Source organism: Zootoca vivipara, chromosome 6 (assembly GCF_965207765.1).
Source record: "Zootoca vivipara chromosome 6, rZooViv2.hap1.1, whole genome shotgun sequence".
NCBI lineage: Eukaryota > Metazoa > Chordata > Lepidosauria > Squamata > Lacertidae > Zootoca > Zootoca vivipara.
Window position 1 is genome coordinate 4,240,537 of NC_142589.1, and position 22,327 is coordinate 4,262,863.

General features: G+C 46.3%; 1 protein-coding gene across 1 annotated transcript; it reads left to right on the plus strand.

Annotated features, from left to right (window-relative positions):
- The first annotated feature begins 4,968 nt into the window (after positions 1-4,968).
- On the plus strand, positions 4,969-21,747 carry VAMP8 (vesicle associated membrane protein 8). Its single transcript, XM_035118652.3, has 3 exons — positions 4,969-5,047; positions 16,655-16,816; positions 20,373-21,747. Exons 1-3 carry the CDS (start codon positions 5,045-5,047, stop codon positions 20,514-20,516), a joined length of 309 nt encoding a protein of 102 aa, XP_034974543.1. The 5' UTR covers positions 4,969-5,044; the 3' UTR covers positions 20,517-21,747.
- The last annotated feature ends 580 nt before the right edge of the window (positions 21,748-22,327 follow it).

Below are 22,327 nucleotides of genomic sequence, written 5' to 3' on the forward strand. Positions count from 1 at the left end.
ATTTATTTGATTGAAGAAAGCCTTCTTCTAAAAACTGCTGCATATGGATAGCTATCTTTTTTGCAACATAATCAGATTCTATGTAACAAGCAACAATTCTCAGAGTGGTTTAACAATCAACCCTTCATCCCAAGGAACTCAGAGAAGTAATTGTAGCTCTATTGGGGGGGGCGTGTCTCCTAACAGCTCTCAGCACCCTTAACGAACTACAGCTCCCAGAATTCTTTGGAGGAAACCCTAGCTTCTTATAATGGTATGATGGTGCATTAAATGTATAATGTATAGTGCAGATGGACCTTATCAACTGGAAAAGGACAAACAAGGAGCAGTGTAATTCCCTGCTTGGAGGGGCTGGCTGGCTAGAACGCAGAAGAGAAGCCACTTCTGTCTGGAGGAACTTACCAGTACATTGCAAGGCAACCTTTTGTTGGAGCTCCAGCTTGCTACTTCCCTTTGCTTTTACTCTTGGCCTGCTGGGAGGCAGGCAGGCAGGCAGGTGTACCAACTGGACTCACAACAATCTCAGCTTACCCATCCACATGGCACAGTCATGCATTCGATGGTTTTGTTTTCCCCAGTGTGTGAGAAGATGGCTCACAGGTTGTATTTCTGACTTTGCTCTGCATAATTCTGAAAAGGGTACTTTTCCATCAGCCAACAAGTGCATGCATTTGCTATTTATTTTCAGTTGACACCCAAAGTGCTATAAACAATACAAATATAAAAGAAATTGTTTATAATTCATGTGTTTCATAACAGGCAATTCACACCATTTATCTAAATCATGTTCTCTTAAGCATTTTGAACTCAAATCCCATTTTTTAATCTGGCCCTACTGTGCCTGCATAAGAGGTAAAGGGACTCCTGACCATTAGGTCCAGTCGCGAACTACTCTGGGGTTGTAGCGCTCACCCATCGACCTTCTGATTGGCAAGCCTTAACCCACAGCGCCACCTGCATCCCACACAGCAGAGAAGCCCAATGGATTAAGATGGATAACACTATGACATGTCTGTGTTGTTTTTCTGTAAGCTGCTTGAACTTTGTGTAAATCTCCTGCTTTCAGTGCTACTGGTTGAGACTTTGGCTTCAGAAAACAGATATGAAGTCCCAGAAAACAGATATGAAGCCAAAACAAAAGTGAAAGCATGACATGTATGGCCAAATTTGGGGAGGTTATGTTATTTACTCATATTACTGTAATTGCTTTGATGTTAATTACAGTATTGGTTTACACCATTTAGTATACACAAGTTATATATAATTGTTTTTCTTTAAATTTCATCGTATTTAAGTTGCTTTATTTTCAAACATTTTATCTTATGCAATTTGTTTTATTTCCTGTAAATTCCATACATTTTCATTTTATCGTTTCACAACACCATTAAGCTTTTCACACTAATAAACTGAGCAATTTGTTTCAGTTTCTTGTGGTTTTAACTGTTTACGCTTTACTTCCTATTCCACTGGGTTGAGTTGCTAAGCAAATTTGAACCCATCTGGATGGAATGATCCAATGAGTGCTAGTGCTTTGGCCAGGATCTGACACAATCTGACAGGATCTGACATTCAAGTAAAAAAAAATAAAAACCAACTTACAAAAATTAAAGGTGACAAGCCCCAAATGCTTTTAAAAAGACTACTGTACCAGTCAGTTCTTTCCATGTTCCTGATCAAAGGTGAACTCCAGCCCCCACAAAAGTGTCAGAGAGAGCAGGATACAACCCTTAGGGAGGAGCTTCTCCTTAGAAGGGTCTCAGGCGGGGGGGGCAGGGCTTTTCTTGAGCCAGAACTCGCAGGAACTCAGCTCTGGCACCTCTCAGGTGGGCACCAGTGCCTCTTTTTCTAGAAAAATAGCACTGGGGCAGGGGCAAGGGAAATCAGCTCACTCTCTTCCCTGTAGATCGGGGGCAGGTGTAGGGGCTTGTTCATGAGTGCAATGGGGGAATGGGGATACGTTTGCTTTACTGGTCACAGTCACACACGCAGCACCAGCTAAGGGGGAGGGGATCAGTTGTGTATTTAAGGCATTTGGCTAATTAAACAATCTATGGCCTTTTAAACTGGGGGCGGGGGCTTGGTTTTTTTTAATTTACAGTATTACATTTGTACACCACCATTCATCTCAGGGTGGTTCAAAGCATAACTATGTTATGTATTTTTGTGTTGTTATATTGCAATCTGCTCTGTGATCCTCGGATGAAGGGTGGTATACAAATTACATACATATGGTCAAGGGTCAGTTTCCAGGAGCAGAGGTTCTTGCAAACAACTCGAGGAAAGACTGAGCCCACAAGACAGGCCTTTTGTCTCACATACACATACAGAGACTGGGCAGTCTTGTGGCTGCTGCCACCCACATGTGTGACAGTGCAGTGAGGCACATAGATGGCCACAGTGCAGCAAAGGCACATGAAAGTGGCAGCATGTTGTTATTTATTTAGTAGGCAAGCAGCATTTTTAATATTTATTTGGTATTTATTTAGAGCAGCTGTACCCCCCTCTTCAGCCAAAAGGGCTCCTGGAGTGGCTTACATACTTTTAGAGGAAGGCAGTCCCTGCCTGCAGACTTACAATCTAGCAATACAGAAGGAAAGGGGGACAGGGAGGAAGAGGGGGGACATCAACCCCAGACACTAATTTTTAAGTTGTTGTTCTTATAATGATCACCTGGCGCAGTGCAGGGGTAGGAGGTTTCCAATGGAGTTGGGCTTTCAGCAAAGCAGATGCAGTGAGCCTTCTGCCTCCCTTCTCTCCCACTGAGGCAGCCAGATGGAATGGCTACTCCCAGGTAACAGTTGGAGGAGAGGAATTCTACTAGCCTGTCACAGCAGAACTCATGGAGTGAGCCCTGTATCCCATCTTTCCATTATTTGACCCATAAAGAGCCTGATTCCTCTGCAGTACACCTAAAACTAAAAAGTTCCTTCCTCATAAAGGACTTGTTCCAACTCCTTGATCAGACTGCTCGCTCTTTTCTGATCCTTTTTGAATAGTGAGACTAACAGAACTGTAGACAATACAGTATTCCAAATGTGGTTTCACCATAGATTTGTATAAGGGCATTATGGTGGCTAGAAGCCTATTTTCAGTCCCATTCTTAATGATCCCTAACACAGAGTTCACTTTTTTTCATAGCTGCTTCACATTGGGTCAATATTTTCACTGAGCTGTCCACAGCTACCCCAAGGTCTCATTCCTGATCAGTCACTGCCAGTTCAGTCCCCATGAGTGTATATGTTGAAATTAGGATTATTTGTACCATCATGCGTCACTTTACACATGTTTACACTGAACTACATTTACTACTTTATTGTCCATTAATTCATTTTGTAGAGATCCTTTCAGAGGTCCTCCAGTGGAAAAAAGGCCACAGGTCAGTAGCAGGGCACCTGCTTTGTATGCAGGTAGGCTGGAGGGAGAGACCATTACCTGAAATCCTGGAGTGCTGCTGCCAGTCAGTGTAGACAATGCTAAGCTAGCTGGTCCCCAAGGTTTGATGCAGTGTAACACACACTCCTATGTTCCTACAATTGCTTTCTGTTTTAACCACCTTGGACAATTTGGTGTCATCAGCAAACTTGGCTACCTCACTGCTCACTCCTGACTCCAGGACATTTATAAAAAAAGTTCAGAAGCCCAGCGCCCAATATTGATCCTTGGAGATCCCCACTTCTTAATTTGGCCATTTACTGTATTTGTACTCTAGACTTCCTCATCTTCAATCCATAAGAGGATCTGTAGTCTATTCTTATCTAAGGGGCCTTTAGTGAAGCGTTTTACCAAAAATGTCAGTCTTCAAAGCTTGCTCTTCCTCATCCAGCCATTTATGACTTTCAAGCAGCAGTATGCAGGAGAAGTGGAGTCTTTGCTATCCCTGGAGGCCTGCCACATTTTTGACGCAAGACCTTACACCAAAGAGTTCAGGTTGTGTTGACAGTTCTCCCCTCCACTCATTTTACCCTCACAACAACGGTGAATTAGACTGAAAGGTACCAGCTGGCTCCAGGCCACTAAGTGAGCTTTAGGATTCAGTGGGGTTTTGAACTAGGGTCCAACTCCAGTCCAGTCCTTGGCTTCTGGATTACTATGGGATAGGGTGTAGGAGTCTGAGGGCAGCTGGATTCACATTATTGCCTTCGACTCAGCACAATGAAGGTGACCCTTCCTGCTAAGTTTCACATCTCTCTCCCCCCACCCCAGCTGTTCACATCAGCACAGCTTCCTGTCAGCCAGATTAGTTTCTGCTGGAGTTCACAACAGGGAGGCACTGGGGGGGGGGACATCTTTACCCTTCACAGAGATGTTCACACCTTGGCCAACAAGGGCTAAAGACTCCAGTCTTGTTTGAGAAACAACAAAACACTCCCACTCCTGGGCCTCAGACAAGCTCTGCACGGGTCTTTTCTTGAGGTATAATGTTCTGCACCTCCTCCGTTGCAAACTCCCAAGTGTAAAGGTGAGTTAAAACAGGCATACCTGGGCTTTCTTGTGCCCTTGGCAAAGAGAGTGTGGACCAGGTAGGGGGGGGCTCCTAGCCACTCCAAGTCACTGTGGAGAGATTTATGCGCCCCAGGGCCTACACCCATGGCGGGGGGTGAACCTTACCAACCTACATGGTTGTAGCCAAGATTTTTGTTGGAGGGGCAGGCCTTTTGTTGGGGGGGGGGGGAGAACCTGCGTTTGCTATCTATTTTTTACTGATTTTATTGATTTAGGGGGGGGGCAGGGGGACAGCAACGCCAATGCCCATCCCTGTTAATAAACCATATTTCTTGAAGACCTTAGCCTCCGCTGTGCTTCGAGCCTCGTAAAGGAAACACAAAGTAGCAGCAGCAACAGCCGCTCTCTCGGAAAGAGGAGGAGCGACGGCGTCGACAGCAGCAGGAGGCGGAGGAAAGGACCCGCCCAGGGCCACCTGAGACCAGAAGGTAGGCGGACAGGAAGGGGCGGCAGCCGGCGGGGAGCGAGAGAGAAGCAGGAAGTTTTGGGGAGCTCGCCGAGGACCGGGAAGCGCCTGCTTGGGAACCCACTCGACGGGCTCATGGTGAGCTTTCCCAGCGGCGAGGCTGCTCGGCCAGCCCCGCCGAGTTTGCTGCCTTCTCGCCGCCCCGTCCGGCGTGGCCTGCGCCGCGCCTCGACGTGGCTCGGCCGGGGACGCGGAGCGGCCGCTTGGCGGCTCTCTAGGGCGCAGGGGGAGCCGGGGGCGGGGGCTGCAGTCCAGGGGAGGGCAGGGGCTTCCTTTCGAGGCCGGTGCCGCGTTCCTTGACGAGGGTGGGGGTCCCAGGCTGGGCAGAGGGCACCCCAGCGCCGTCTCCCCCTCTGGCGCGCGCTCGGGATTCACCCGGCTCTTGCGCGCCTTCCTTCCGCCCTCGGGCTCGGCCGGCGTCGAGGGGGGCGCAGGGGCGCTGGGCAGGAGTGGTGGCGGCGTTGGCGTTTCGGAGGCAGCGGGATGAGGCTCCGGCCCCCGCGGGAAATCTCTTTTGCGGGGCTTGGCGTTCTTCCCCTCCTCGTCTGGGCTGCTCGGGCGAGTTGGGCTCCTCTTTCCGGGCTTCCTGATCGAAACCTTTCCGGCCTTTACAGACGCCCTCTAGAAACCAACAAGTGGCAGTTTTGCAAGCTCGAGCAGCAATTCGAGGCTTTCCGCGGCAGGGGTTGCGAGGCAGCCTATGGCCCTCCCCGAGTCCTGGCCCGCTTTTTATCTTCCCAACAACCCTGCGAGGCAGGTTAAGCTGGGAGAGATAGAACTGGCCCGTGGCTGAGCGGGGATCTCAACCCCGGCTGCCTTGGTCCCGAGCCAACACTTGAACCGCTGCAGCCATATAGGAGCCAACTCCTAGGGGTTGTGGGGTCTTCGACATTCCAATAAAATATTTGAGGGACCAGCGCAGCCCAAAGTTGATGAGCATTGCCTTCAAATAGTGCACTGTGTCATATGATCAATTATGCGGGGCAGGGCTTACCTGCCCGCTTTTTTATTCAAGTTGTCACCCCTGGCTGAAGTTTAGCACTTGGGGGGGGCACTGAGATCTTGCCCCCAAGGTGCCCCAAATGTCATCCAGTCCTACCCCCGCCAATGCCAGGAGCCCATCGCTGCTGTATCCATGCTCAGAAACCTCTGAGTCCAGAGCCCATCCCACCAGGAGTCATTTCTCACTGCTGGGATATTTCTCCTAACTGTTAATCTCATCACTGAAACTTTATTACCGTATGCTGTTCTTTTGTCCTTTGGATTCTTCATACACCAGTCCAGCATTCTTGAGTCATAAGCCGTTCAGGTGTCTGAAGTCAAATCCATGCTGTACAATTACAGCATATTTAATCAACATTTAAAGCACATGACTCCCTCCCAGAGAAGCCTGGGAATTGTAGTTTCCTCCTCACAGAGCTGCCATTTCCAGCACCCTTTACAAACCACAGCTCCCAGAATTATCTGGGGGAAGTCATGCAGTTTAAATATAGGCCTTTAGTGTGAGCATTTATTCACACTTACCTTTCCTCCAGGCTAGGTCTGGATTTTAAAGCTCTGGGTCTGAGCACCCCCCCCTTTTTTGCGCCCCAGAGCTTTCACCAGAAAAACCCACTCTTAAAGCTTGCTTGGAGCAAATGGCAATCTGTAGAAAACCTGAATTGACGTTTGCTCTGATTGAGTGCTAAAGAGCAAGATTTCACTGGGGCAAAAAAAAAAGAGAGAGAGAGAAAACATTCTGACACGGAGCATTTAAGTACAGACCTGTGCCTGGAAAGAGTGGGGCAAAAGGTAAGTGTGAATGAGTCCAGAATCTCTTTCTAGACTACATTTCCTATCACCTCCACCCAAGTTTGATGATGGGACTTGTAGTCCAAAACATCTGCAGAGCATCATGTTGGGAGTGGCTGCCATGTTCAATTCCAGCTTCTCATTACTCTTGACCTGCACTGGTTACTCATTAGCCGTGTAGCAGTTTTTCTACATGGAAATAGCTTTTATGGGCTTTATTATTGATTGTCATCACAACAGCTGTGTGAAGTCAGTGGGTTCCTTGTGCAAAAGTGAGTGATAGCAGAGAGTGAGTGCCTCTTCCATGACTTGGGTGTGAGCCCAGGACTGCACTGGGTTTTGAACTGTGCTGGGTCTTGCACTGAGGGTGCACTTAGCTGCCTCAGGGTGACTGTAAATGGTGGCGGTATTTTCATTGCTTAGAGAAGCAAGCACAGGGTATAGCAGACCTGCCCTGGTCCAGACTTTCGGACTCCCGCTTTGCATTTCCTAGCAAACAGCTTCCAGGAATAGGTCTGAAGATAAGGCAGCTATTAATTCCAGCCCTGGCAGTTTTGATGTCAGAGCTGTCAAAAGAATGTTCAAGGAAAAGCCCAGCTTCTTTGTTCTGTGGAATGTTGGATTTTGAAATGCTGGCTGTCCAGGAAAGCCACTTCTCACCCCTCTAGGGTCTTCCTTGTACACCGTTTAGATCAGTGGATCTAAAACTTTTCCGGCCACAGCCCCTTTGGCTCCATAAACTCACCCCCAGTGCCCCTTACCCCTGTGGTTGGCATCCATCTGTCTCTAGAGTCAAACCGTTAGAGAACGGCAGCGCCTGCTGTGGCTATAGTGACTGGTAACCCATAACTGCTGCCTCCCATGTTGTTTCTGCTGTATTAGCAGCACTGAAGTGACTTCTCTGGGGTGCAGACCTGGGAAATGTGTATGGAGGTCCTAGGCTGTCCAGACAAGACCCCTGTCTTGGCCTCACTGATGTGGTCCTAAGGAAAACAGAGTAAGACATTTGGCACCAGCTTGACTGCAGGAGTTTCTAGAAGGAGGCATATGAGGTGCAATCCAACCGTCTTAGGGATTCTACTCCAAATTTGCCTGCTACACATCACAAAAAAATAATTATTCAGAATAGAGGCTTGCACAACCCATGACCCCATAATAACATAATAAAATTCAAAACAATTAATTGCACATTCAAAATTAGATTCCCTATGCCCTACCTTAAGCTGAATATATTACTGAATTTCTATTATTGCTTGCTTGTATTTGTAGTTCTGTAAAAATTGACCTCCTTTCAGACTCTGGCAGTTATAAGTAGAATGCCAGCTGAGCACAGAGGGCCCCTCCAGATTATTTTGTTTGTTTGGGGGGTGTACCATAACATGCCATTGACACAATCATTGTGCATTAGTGGTGCATTTATCCTGAACCATGCACACATGGTTCCGCTTCCCCAGTGTTATTGTCTTATTGCTGTTAGGAGGTATCCTCTTGCACTATAGTCCAACAAAGGTGAGAGAGAAAAAAGTAAACCAGAACATTTGTGGAATGAGGAGTTAAAGGATTTCAGCAGGAAGGGACAGGACATGCACTGACCAGAGATGAAGCAGTGTGTCCACCCTGAAACTGTTGGTAGGCTCAAACTGTATTGAAAGTGGGACTGCTTATAACTGCCCTGATAACATTGTGAACACAAAGAATTATGAATGCAAATGGGAAAGTGCATCTGGAGCTGCCCAGAGTCTATAATGCCTGAAGCCAAGGCTTTGAACCAGCCCTGCAGGAGTGTAAAAATTGTGGGAACGAGAAAACCTACGGTAGGTATGGTTTACAAAATTAAGAATACGACTGTGAAATAATTCAACCCAATAGTCCTTTGTTCCTTGGCAGCCAAATTAAAGTATTAGCGCTTGCTTATGGAGTTCTGGTTACAAAGCCCTAAAACAAAGGGAATCAATCCTTTTTGCAAATGCATTTGGGAGTACACAATTTTCTAGTAAGAAGGGGGGGGGAATCACAGTTGTGGGTTGGACATCCGTGTGGGGGAAAGGAGCCCCAGCCTCTTTGGGGCAGTGAGAGAAGCAAAACATTTCAAGGCATATAAAGCGGTATGTGCATCTAAGGCACATACCTTGGGGCATGGGAAGAGAAGACACCCCACCCCCCAGACCCACAAACTGCTATTATGGCAACTTGGAGGTGAGGTCACCCTTCCAACCTCTGGAACTGGAAGTGTGTCACAGAAGAGGCCTGGCATGCGCAGGGAGGAAGTTAAGTACCCCTAACATCTAATCTAAAATCATGGCATCCCTATTTCTCTGTGAATCTGAAGCTAAACTATATAAAATAAAATCCCACCATACTGATTAGAAATCACTGGAATCTTCCAGCCCTTGTAACTAGTCATTTCCACTGTTGTGCTGTGATGATCCTGACAGCATCCATGTCAAAATTTCCTTTTGGCAAAATGTCTTCATGGTATATTTCCACATATTTAGTAAGGATAACAGAGGATAATTTTTAATATGTGTTTTCTGATAGATTTCATTCGAGAATACAGCAGCCTGTGGGCATTCCCACCAGAGATAGGGAAAATCCCTTTATTCCCTTACTAATTTTTTGAGGAGTGATACCTTGCCTGCCAGTAAAAATGTTTTTAGGTTAGCCAACACTTTCATGGAGACGGTCACATAGGCTAAAGCTTGGCATGAACTTAGCCTTGCAAGTGAGGTCAAAAATAATAAAAATGTTTCTTCCACATCTATGTTTGAAACAAGAGGAAGAACAAGCAAGTAGTAGGTCCTCTGTGTGTAAACAAAACAGAAATGCTGCTGGGTGGCAGAAGCCAAAACTGCTCAGCACCTGCTTTGCCTCTGTCTTCACTCAAAAAGAATGCTGCGTCCAACCAGGTGGTGATATAATAAATGATGCAGAGTGGTAGCTGCAGCCCAAGATAGGAAGAGGTGGTAAAGGAACACCGTCCTAGCTACTTTAAATTAATTCAAATCAAATCTCTAATGAGCTGCATCCAAGGTTACTAAAGTAACTGCAGATGTAATTTCAGAGCCTCTGTCTATAGTCATTGAGAATTTGTGGAGAACAAGTTAGGCCCCTGTGGACTGGAGACGGGCAGATGTTGTCCCCATCTTCAAAAGCGATAAAAGAAGAGGACCAGGCAACTGCCGACTGGTCAGCTTGATGCTTATAACAGGAAAGATGCCCAGTGATCAGCTGGGCGGCAGGGAAGAAGACTGCTCTCCCAGTGCTGTTGTTAGAAGCCCAGGGACAACACTCTTGGCTGCACCAGCATTGTTGGGCTTCAGAGGTTAAAGCCTCTTGCCCAAATGCACAGAGTATGGGAAACAAACAAGATGAATTGGAGCTTTTAATACAGGATGGCAAATACGACCTGGTAGGCATTGCTAAAACCTGGTGGGATGAGGCTCATGACTGGAATGTAGGAATTGAGGGATATAACCTGTTCAAAAGGAATAAGCCAAACAAGAAAGGAGATGGGGTAGCACTGTATATAACGGATGTGTACACTTCTGAAGAAATCCATGACCTGGAGCATGAAAAGCAGATTGAGATTTATATGGGTGAAAATGGTAGGAGAGAGAAACAACAGTGACCTTACTGTGTGTGTCTGCTATAGACCACCAAGCCAGACTGAAGACTTGGATGATGCCTTACTTAGAGCAGATTACCAAACATTCAAAAGGGAGAGATAGAGTAATCATGGGGGACTTCAACTTCCCTGATATCTGTTGGGACTCAAACTCTGACAAGAGTGTAAGGTCTGACAAATTCCTCCATTGCATCACTGACAATTTCATTTGCCAAAAGGTGGAAGAACAAACAAGGGGGTCATCTATCTTGGACCTGGTCATCACCAGGAGAGAGCAACTGATCAATGAAGTGGAAGTACTCAGAAACTGGGAAGGAAGTGATCGTGTTCTCCTGGGTTTCAGGAAAAAAGGGAAAACTGAGTGTGGTCGGAGACACACTCTGGACTTTAAAACGGCCAATTTAAAAAAGCTGAAGGAGCTACTGGGTGTGACCCCACAGTAGGAAATACTCAAAGAGAAGGGAGTTCAAGAAGGATGGGAGTTTCTAAAAGGCCCAAATGCAGACAATACCAACAAGAAAAGTGGGAGGCATCTAAGGAACTTACAGATGAGCTGGGAGTTAAGAAGGGCATGTATAAGAAATGGAAGAAAGGGGAAATCACAAAGGAGTATACACGAGTAGCCAATAGTTGCAGGGGGGAAATAAGGCTGGCTAAAGTTCAGAATGAGCTCAGGCTTGCAAGAGAGGTTAAAAATAATAATAAAGGTTTCTTTGGCTATGTCCGAAGCAAGAGGAAGAACAAGCAAGTGGTAGGTCCTCTCCCTGGGGAACACAGAGAAATGCTATTGGGCACAGAGAAAAGGCGGAACTACTCAACACCTACTTTGCCTGTTTTCACCCAAAAGGAAAGTGATGCCCAAACTGGTGATAACGGAATAAATCAGGGGTCAGCAACCTTTTTCAGCCGTGGGCCAGTCCACCATCCCTCAGACCATGTGGTGGGCTGGACTATATTTTGAAAAAGGACACATTCTCATGTAAAAACACGCTGATTCCTGGACTTTCCGTGGGCTGGATTGAGAAGGGGCCTTAGGTTGCCTACACCTGGAATAAATGATGTAAGGAGGGAGCTGCAGCCCAAGAAAGGAAAAGAGGTAGAAAGGGAACTCTGAGCTACTTTAAATGAGTTCAAATCTCCAGGGCCCGACAAGCTGCATCCAAGGGTATTAAGAGCTTGCAGATGTAATTTCAGAGCCCCTGTCTATGATCTTTGAGAATTCTTGGAGAACGGGTGAGGTCCCTACAGACTGGAGGCAGGCAAAGGTTATCCCCATTTTCAAAAGGGGAAAAAAGGAAGACCCGGGTAACTATAGACCGGTGAGCTTGACATCGATACTAGGGAAGATCCTGGAACAGATAATTCAACAGTTGGTCTATGATCATTTAGAAAAAGATGCTTTGATTACTAAGACCCAGCATGGGTTTCTCAGAAATAAGTCATGCCAGACCAATCTGATTTCTTTTTTTGATGGAATTACAAACTTGGTGGATCAGGGAAATGCTGTGGACATAGTGTATCTTGATTTCAGTAAGGCTTTTGACAAAGCCCCCTTTGATATTTTCGCGAGCTGGTAAAATGTGGGTTGAGCAAGGAAACTGTTACGGTAGGTGGATTTGTAGCTGGCTGGCTGACCGAACCTAAAGAGGATTCATTAATGGTTTCTCGTCATCCTGGAAAAAAGTGACAAGTGGGGTGCCGCAGGGTGCTGTATTGTGCCCGTTGATGATCTTTATAAATGACTTGGATGAAGGAATTGAGGGGATGCTCATCAAATTTGCAGATGATACCAAACTGGGAGGGGTAGCTAATGTCGCAGAAGACAGAGACAGAATTCAAAACGACCTTAACAGATTGGAGAACTAGCTAACAAAATGAATTTCAGTAGGGACAAATGTAAGTTTCTGCACTTTGGCAGCAAGAACCAGGTTCACAAATGTAGGATGAGGGACACCTGGCTTACTAGCAGCACATGTGAAAAGGATCTAGGGGTCTTGGTGGATCACAAGCTTAACTTGAGTCAACAGTGTGTTGCAGGAGCAAAAAAGCTAACGTTATTCTAGGCTGCATCAACAGAAGACTAGTGTCCAGATCAAGGGAAATAATAGTACCACTGTATTCTGCCTGGGTCAGACCACATCTGGAATACTGTGTTCAATTCTAGGCACCACAATTTAAGAAGGGTGCTTTTTTAAATAACATTTTATTCATTTTCCAAAAATAACAACCAAAATATCAAGAAATTTTTAAATCAAGTCAGGCACAATTTAAGAGGGATGTTGACAAGCTGGAACGTGTGCAGAGGAGGGCAACCAATATGATCAAGGGTCTGGAAACTAAGCCTTATGAGGACCTCTTGAAGGAGCTGGGTATGTTTAGCCTGGAAAAAAGGAGACTGAGAGGAAATATGATAGCCATCTTCAAATATCTCAAGGATTGTCACATCGAAGGGGTAGCATGCTTGTTTTCTCCTGCTCTGGAGGGCAGGACTCAAACCAATACCTTCAAGTTACAAGAAAGGAGATTCCAACTAAACATTCAGAAAAAACTTTCTGACAGTAAGAGCTGTTTGGCAGTGGAACGGTCTGCCTTGGGAGGCTGTGGGCTCTCCTTCCTTAGAGGTTTTTAAGCAGAGGTTGGATAGCCATCTGTTATGGATGCTTTAGCTGGATTCCTGCATGCAGGGGGTTCGACTAGATGACCTTAGGAGTCCCTTCCAACTCTGTGATTCTATTATTCCCCACTAAAGCAAGTCTGGTGCTGGGGATGAAGAAAACAACAGTCCAAAACATCTAGAGGGCCCCAGGTTGGAGAAGCCTCTGTGTGTGTGTGCGTGTGTGTGTGCGTGTGTGTGTGCACGCGAACGCTTTTGAGAGGGAGAGAGGGAGACCCTTCTCAGACCTTCTGGTCTAAGCTGTGCTCATGATGCCAGGCTGTTGACTGCAGAGTGGCTCTGCTGGTTCTGGGGGATGCTTGGCATATTCTGCATTCTCAGTGGAAGGTATGTGTCACTTCTGCTGGGGACTTGCTCAAGACCTCTGGTGCCTTCCTGCACAGCATTCCTGGTTCTTCACAGCAGCTTCTCCAGAAGCACTGACTTGGCAGCAGGCTCAGGCGCCAGGGGCAGGTAGGATGGAGCACCGTTTGAGCTTCTCCCTGCCAGCATCCTTAGATGGGTCAGGACCATGAGCTGGAGTTCTTTGGTCTTTAGTTTTCAGGATTGGTTTCAGAAGATACAGAGTGGTTTCATGTGTTGCAGGTGGCTGATTGAAGCAGAGGTTTGCTGTGCCTAAGCTTTGGAGCTGTTGCTCTTTGCTACAGAATTCACCACAAAACCTGGCTGTCCCCAAGCATTCTTGCCTACCACCAGGAGGTACAACCTCTTTTTAAAAGACTTCAGGCCAGTGAGATGTGGAAATCAATTTTTATTAATTTTATAAACAGAAAGAAAGAAAAAATAGGCAAAAAGCAAACATACAATAACATAAGAAAACAAATAAACACAAAAATTTCAAATACAAATCCAATTTCCTTTAACATTATATATAGGGACCTCCTCGAGTTCCCTCATTCTGCGCTTCATTTCATTTTTATCTTTAGCAATTTCCAATGCATTTTTATAAAAATTTCTTAGAATTTCAAATCTTTCATACCTCAATATACTTCACATAATTTCCAAATCCACAGCTTCTATACAATTCTAAATCTAATCTTAATATTCAATTTTAGCATATTTTTTCAAATAGATTTTACAATCTTTCCACTCTTCTCCTGTCGCTTCTTCTCCCCGGTCGCGAATTCTTCCGGTCATCTCAGCCATTTCCATGTACTCCATCATTTTCATTTGCCAGTCGTCCACTGTTGGTAATTCATGAGATTTCCAGTTTTTGGCTAATAGCACTCTTGCCGCCGTTGTGGCATACATAAAAAAATTATCATTTTTCTTAGGAATCTCTTTCCCAACTATGCCCAATAGGAAGGATTCTGGTTTCTTAATGAATGTGTTTTTCAACATTCTCTTTAGATCATTATAAATCTTTTCCCAGAAATCTCTCACTAATGGGCAAGTCCGAGATGTGGAAATCAAATTCCAGTGACTATGACACCTGAAATAGAATCTGTCCTTATTTGTTTTATCTGACTTGGTACTAAATGGTTGCAGCCAATGTTAGCTGTACTCAGAGTAGGCCTATTGAAAGTACCGCACATGACTAAGCTCCATTAAGTTCTGTGGGTCTACTATAACTTGGTGGGATACAGCCCAAAAGCAGGACACTGATGATTCACTCCCACAACAAGTATATTGAAGACATCAATTGCAGTTAGAAAAATTGAGCCTTAAATAATGTAATAAGCTTCAATTCCCTAAAATGGTTACAGTGGTACCTCTGTCTGAGCCCCTCCCCACGGAAAAGGGTGCCTTGCTGGCTGCCAGGAGGAGGAGCCCCCCACCAAAAACGCAATGCGACATTGTGCATGTGACATCAAGGTGATGTCGCGCGTCCTCGTGATGATGGCGGGCACCCACAATCCTGAGGGTGTGATGGCATCACTGGGTGACTGCGATCTCCACTTCTGGAGTTTGGTTGTCTTTGCTTTCTTATCCCCAAGCTTGGTCATCTGACTCTGAGAATTTCTGAGGAAACAACTCTGTGGAAATCTTGAGTGAATATGGTGATACCATGATTGCAACATCTATGTGCATAAGGATGACGAATGGTTTCTCTTGCTTGAGACAAGTATTGTTTATCTGCTTGGCCTTGTCTAACACTCCTGGCATTTTAGTGAGGTTTCTAATAATGCAGAGTTACTCCTGTGCTTTAATTAATATGAATTGTACATAGTATAGCATAATTAATATAGAATAAAGTACTTCTTCACATAGTTAAACTATGGGATTTGCTCCCACAAGGTGCAGTAATGGCCAGCAACTTGGATGGCTTTCAAAGAGGATTAGGCTAGCGATGGCTCCCAGTCACAATTGCTATGTTCTTCCCACTTTCAGAGGCAATGTTCCTCTGAATACTGGCCGCTGGCTAGAGCACTGTGGCAACCAGTTAGTTCCTGCTTTCAGGCTTTCCACTGGGGCATCTGCTTGACCACCTGAAAACAGGATGCTAGATTAGATGGGGCTTTGGCCTCATCCAGCAGCCCAGCTCTTTGTTATGTTCTTTTAATGTAGAAATACATTATGGTTTTAACAATCTTAATGTCACAGCACCTGTATGGTGCAAAAAGTTGCCCTCGAGGAAATACGATGCTTGGCCTGAAGATAGTGGCGGAGCAAGCTGATCGGGCACCTGGGGTGGCACGCGTGCCGTGTGCCCAGGGATGGAGCGAGCTGGGGCAGGACACTCCACGGGGCCTCCAAGGAGTCTGCCTGCCTCCTCCCACTCAGCCGCCCTACAGCTGAGGGGGAGGTGGCAGGGGGGCTGTTTGGGGCAGCGCAGAGTCTGCGGGTGCCCAAGCCACCGTGTCATTCTGTCCTGTCCCCCTGCCCCTTACTTTTTTTTTTAAAGCCCTAAACTAAAACTCTTAAAATGTTGTTCCCTTTCCTCCTTGGGTAGTTAAACTTGCTCCAGCGCCCTGATCATCTGGTTGCCCCTTTCTTCACCTCACCCAATTCTACAATGTCCCTTTTGAGGTGGGGCAACCAGAGCTGTTTACAGTATTCTAAGGGCAGTCACACCATAGATATGTATAAAGGCATTATGATATTAGCAGTTGTGGAACAGAGGTATTTTCTGATCAGGGGCCTAGGCAGTCAGCAGCTCCTTCATTCACAACCCCCTGGATCAACCTTGTACAGTCTGTCAATGCAGGCAGTGATGGCTACCAACCTAGATGGCTTAAAAATACAACTGAACAAATTCATGGAGGAGAGGGCTATTGATGGGTACTAGCCGGGGTGGCTGTGCTCTGCATCCACAGTTGGAGGCAGTAATGCTTCTGAATACCTGTTGCTGGAAGCCACAGGAGGGGAGAGTTGCTCTTGTGCTCGGGTCTTACTTGTGGGTTTCTCAATTGCATCTGGTTGGTGCTGCCCTAGGTGAGCCAATGACCTTATTCCCGCAGGCTCTTCCTATGTTCTTAATTCTTGTTTATTTTTTGGTGAGGATTGTGCAGAAGACCTTTCCCGTCCCCTATTTGTTAGTGTGTGGGATGCTGGGGGCTCTATTTGGATTTCCTTCTTTCGGTTGCCAACGTCCATGGCTGACCCAGGTCTGCCATCCTAAGCCCCCTTCCTTCCTTCTTTCTCTTCCCTCCAGGAGGGTGGAAGTGCCCCCGGGATGGCAAACGACAAGGTGAAGAACCTCCAGAATGAGGTGGAGGGTGTCAAGAACATCATGACGCAGAACGTGGAGCGTATGCTGGCAAGGGGAGAGAACCTGGACCACCTGCGCAACAAGACGGAGGACCTGGAAGCGACGGTAGGCTCTGAGACTTGTGCTCTGAGCAGAGTTGAAGAGGGTGAGGTTTTCACGGGAGGTCACCAAGCTCTTTTCATTGAAGAGCGGGGGGGGGGGACTTGCCTCGTGACTCAGTAGAAAAGAGAAGAGCCCCCAAGCAGGCATTAGGGAAAGTGATGGTAGTTCCTAGAATCCCAAGGGTTATCTAGTTCAACCCCCTGCAATGCAGAAATCACAGTTAAAGAATCTCACAGATGGCCATCCAATCTTCATTTCAAAACCAATGAAGGAGAGTCCACCACCTTCCGAGGGAGTCCGTTCCACTGTCAAGCAGCTCTTACCATGAGAAAGTTATTCCTAATGTTTAGTTAGAATCTCCTTCCTGTAATTTGGGTCCACTAGTCTGGGTCCTTCCTTCTGCACCAGCAGAAAAGAATCTCACTCCATCTACCATGGGACAGCCCCTTAAATATTTGAAAATGGTTCTTCCTGGTTATTAGGGGGTTGGACTATTGGTCCCTTCCAACTCCACAATGTTATGATTCAATTATCTCTCAATGTTCTCTTCCCCAGGCTAAACATACCCAACTCTCTTAACTGTTCCTCATAAGGTTTGGTTTCTAGACCCTTAACCATCTTGGTCACCCCCTCTGCACATGTTTCAGCTTGATAAATTTAATTCTTAAACTGTCTAGAACGGGACATAAGTGAGATCTGACCAAGGCAGAGTAAAGTGGTACTCTTCCATTCCTGGGCGGACTCGCGTTAGGCTTGTGGTCTTCTAAGACCCCTAGATCCCTTTCACATGTACTAATGGCCAGCCTGGTGTCCCCCACCTTATATTTGTACATCTGGTTATCTCTGCTTGTGCCACATTTGCAAGTTTCCATTGGAAGGAAAGATGTTTTCCAGTTAGAAACACAGACCTAGGCCTAAGGACAGGGAACCTGTGGGTGTCTAAGTTTTGCTGAGCTACAGCTCCCATAATCCCTGACCATTGGCCATGCTGCCTCAGGATGATGGAAGGGGGCATCTGGTGGGCGCAGACCCCCTGCCCTCAGCAAACTTGCTCTGAGCTTGAGAGCTTCTGCTTGAAGGGGAAGTTGCTCACGGATAGAACAGGGGGCTTTTTCAACATTGCTGGGGCTCTGGCAATAGTGCCATCAAAACCATAAGATGTGACTTGGTACGATCCTGTGTTTTCCACACAAGTTCAAGGATGTTGCATGTGGCAAGCATGTTCTGACTCTATAGGTGTATTCAGACATATGTTTATAGCCCACTGTACAGCCAGCGGAGGCATTCTTTGCCTTAACAGCGTTTCTGCTGCAAATTAAAATTCCTTCTCCTTATCCACGGATAACAGAGCCTCAATTCAATCACTGCTCAGAATTCAGAGCGGGTGAAATGTTTAGCTCCTTTGGCTTTCAAGTGTGATGCAAGTAGCCAACACACCTGTCCTGTTGGGACAGTGTCTTAAATCCCTCCTCACTACAGAGAGGGACTTGCACCCAGCACATTTTCTTCCCAACTGCTCTGTAAATAACATGCAGGTTTTCTCCATGGTGCACAGCTGATCCAGGTTGTCCTTTTATCATTGCCAACTTGGGCTCTTCTAAACCAAGATCTCCTCTGACTCAAAATTCAGAATCTGGCACGTCATTTCTAGAGACGATTTGATCTGCGTTAGCCATGTGACCAGCCTATAGGTGCTGAGGCAGAGGGTGGGTGAGGCGCAAGGCCCAGCTCCTTTCGGGCAGCACACCAGAGGTCCTGTGTCTAAGGAGCATAAGTGGACAGGGTGGAGCTGTTCGTAGTGTGGCTGATTAATTCCTGAACAGCCCAGGAAGGCCCCAACCACCCTCTGCCCTTTATTCTACCTTTGGTATTTAACAACTTGCTACCGGTAAGCTGTTTCCTGGAATGAGGCGGAGCAGTTGGCTGTACCACCTAAGACTAGCGCACAGGAATGTGCAAGGTCTTAGCTGACTTTTGAATTTGTCACCTGGGTTTGGTGGCTGGAAAGCTGCTCAGCAGCTTTAATTGGGGGTACCTGATTGAAACAGGGTGCCATGAGCTGACATTATTATTATTATTTATTTCAATTTATTATCCAGCCTTTCAACAAATGCTCCCAGGATGGGTAATACAACAGTAGAATAAAAATATTAACTATAAAGTATTTACAGAATTCCAGAGACACTTTCAACACAGAGGCACACTTGCTAATTATTACAGTATTTTATTGGCATTTTCATCCCAGTTTTCTGCACACACACACACACAAAAAGTGCTCTCAAGAGCAGCTTACAAATATAAATGAGAAGATTGCCTCAGGCTTACAACCCAAAAGGAAATAGGCTGAGGGGAGGGGAAAACAAGCTCTAATCCTTAGTTTTGGAGGTCTTGAGCAGCAGGAATGAAAAGAATTTGGAGCAGAGCCAAGCAGAGCTGATGGAAGAGGCCCTGCAGTTCCATCTCCCTTGCAGCAGCCTGATGGAATGGCTGCTGTAGATGGCCTGATAGAGCTGCAGAAGATGCAAACAGCACATAGATTACTGCCAGGCATTGTATGTTGGGTTGCCTTTGATGACTGGAAACCACAGCTAAGTGGCCAGTTTAATAACTGGGACAAGGCGTTCTGAACACATCACAATGATTATAGCCTGGCTGCCAGTCCATTTCTGTGCCAAATTCCTAACTGCTGGTTTTGACCTATATTGGGACCCCAGTACCATGCTAGGGAACTTTAGGAAAAGGAACTGAAAATAAAAATGCTGATACCTTGATGCAGTTATACATATCTCGGTAGTGGCGCCCACCCTGTGGAATGCCCTCCCACCAGAGGTCAAAGAGAATAACAATTACCAGACCTTTAGAAGGCATCTTAAGGCAGCCCTGTTTAGGGAAGCTTTTAATGTTTGATGGATTTCTGTATTTTAATATTTTGTTGGAAGCCGCCCAGAGTGGCTGGGGGAACCCGGCCAGATGGGTGGGGTATAAATAATAAATTATTATTATTATTATTATTTGGAATACTTTGTTCACTTCTGGTTGCCTTGCAAACAACTGATCTAGGGAATGGAGCTACTCCCCTGGGGGAAAAGGTCACAGTGTTTGGGACTTTTAAGTTGAGTGAAAAGGTGACATGATAGAATTCTCTCATAGCGCTATAACTGGCACCTGGAGAGTGCTGCCGTTGTGGTTGAGTCCTGCTAGCGCAGGCATCCCCAAACTGCGGCCCTCCAGATGTTTTGGCCTACAACTCCCATGATCCCTAGCTAACAGGACCAGTGGTCAGGGATGATGGGAATTGTAGTCCAAAACATCTGGAGGGCTGAAGTTTGGGGATGCCTGTGCTAGCAGGTTTCCCACAGGCACCTAGTTGGCCACTTTGAGAAAAGGATGGGCCATGGCCTGATCCAGCAGAGCTCTTCTCATGTTCTTAATTCTTGTTCGTATTTGTGAGGGCTGTGCAGAAGACCTTTCCCGTCCCATATTTGTTGGGGTGTGTGGCTGAGGGTGTCTCTCTCCTCCTGTGTTCACAGCTCTCTCTCTCTCTCTCTCCCCACTGTAGTCGGAACACTTCAAGACAACCTCACAGAAGGTGGCACGCAAGTACTGGTGGAAGAATGCCAAGATGATCATCATCATCTGCGTTATTGTGGCCATCATCCTGCTCTTGATCATCCTCTTTGCTACGGGTGTCATCCCAACCTAACTTTCTTCCTCCTGGCATTGGATCTTCTCGGCTCACTCCAACCCCGGCTCCTGTCTGCCACTGCTTCTCTTAGTCATCAAAATTACTAATGGAACCACAAGGCCTTTGGCTGAGCACAGCCATCAGGGGTCCTTGACTGCTCCTTCAGAACACACACAGGCTCTCCCCTCCCTAGACTGCCATTTCCTTCCTCAGCAGCTCCTTCTCTCTTTATCTCTTTAGCCTCAGGGCCATAAGAATCTCTGACACCAGACCTTAAGAGCTTCCTTTCCACACTTCCTAAGTTTCCAAATTCACCTGGGACTTGCTGACCCCCCACTCCAGCCTGCAGATACTGGTGCCAACAACTGTTTGCGATGCAATTCCTGTTATCTGTGCCTGGCAGCTGCTAAGATTCCCTTCATCTCTCCCGCTCCCTGGAGGGTTCTGATTCCCAAAGTGCCTTTAGCTACTCCTTCCCAAGCAGAGCTTTGATCACCACCTCTTTTAGGGACCTGGTTGGGTCACTTCCATCTTAATTAGGCAACAGTGTTGACAAACATTGCTTGGGGGAAGGGATCAGCATTCCCTGTTGGCCAGAATGGGTTTTGGGAGCCCCAGAAGCCCTATCCTATGGGGGTGCTCCTTGTAGAGAGGTTTTATTGGTAATTAATGTTTGGGGTGGGGAAATGTCTGTGTCCCCCTTTAAAAGCGGGGATGGGCATTGTGAAGAGGGTGTCTAGGCATCCAAGTCTCCTGTGAACACTTTGGAGAGGAGACGTTTGTCCATAAGTGGCTTTTTTAAAAAACCCCAAAACTATGAGGCAGGTTTGTTTGTTTTTTAAAGGTGCTCTACGTTTCTGCTTCATTCACTGTTGTGTATTTTGACAGCCTTTGCCAATCAAGTACCCTCCAGGTGTTTTGGATTACAACTCCCATCACTGCTGGGCCTGAGTTTGTAGTCGAAAATATCTGAAGAATGCCCACTTGGCCAAGGCTGCCTTAGACCTTGATTCTGAGGCAGGCTTTTCTCCTGGGGTGTGCCTGGCAGTGCACTGGAGCCTGCTTCTCTTCCCCTGTTCCTCCGCTCCAGGCCTTCTGCCTTTCCTGATCAAGTTCCTTGGATCTTTGCAGGGTCTCCGCTGTAGCTGATGGTTTTGTTTTTGTTGTTTCGCCCTGCATACACAGATTTGCTCACTGTAATAAATGTATTTATAAGTAATTGGCTAATACAGAAATTCGTTTAGAAGAAGCTTGCCTCTGTGACTCATTTCATAGCACTGTGGGATGGACCTTGGGTCTGACAGAAAAGGCCTGTAAGAAAAAATGTGTGTGTGTAATTTTTCTGTGTGTGTATATATATATATATACAGTCATGGGGAAAAGAAATAAAAAAAATTGTTCCAGTAGCACCTTAGAGACCAACTAAGTTTGTCATTGGTATGAGCTTTCGTGTGCATGCACACTTCTTCAGATGCACTGAAACAGTTTCAGTGTATCTGAAACAGTGTTTCAGTGTATCTGAAGAAGTGTGCATGCACACGAAAGCTCATACCAATGACAAACTTAGTTGGTCTCTAAGGTGCCAAAAGCACTGATTACATGACAGATTTTACAAAGTAGTGTGCTAGCTTTTGTCTACTGCAGAACACTTCATTGGGCTTGTTCAGGGGAGGGGGCAGGCCCAGAGGCTTAGAGATTATTTAAGTTAAGCGATATATAAATTGTTTAAATCAATCAATAAACACACACACCATGCCAAACTTCCCAGTTTTCACTATGTATATCAACAGTTAGTGAATTCCGCCTTGTGTCCAAACTGGAATGGGTCC

Bases quoted from the DNA above. Each gene is read 5' to 3' on its own strand.
- VAMP8 (XM_035118652.3), top strand. The intron at 16,817-20,372 runs GTAGGCTCTGAG...TCCCCACTGTAG, and splicing joins CGGAGGACCTGGAAGCGACG to TCGGAACACTTCAAGACAAC.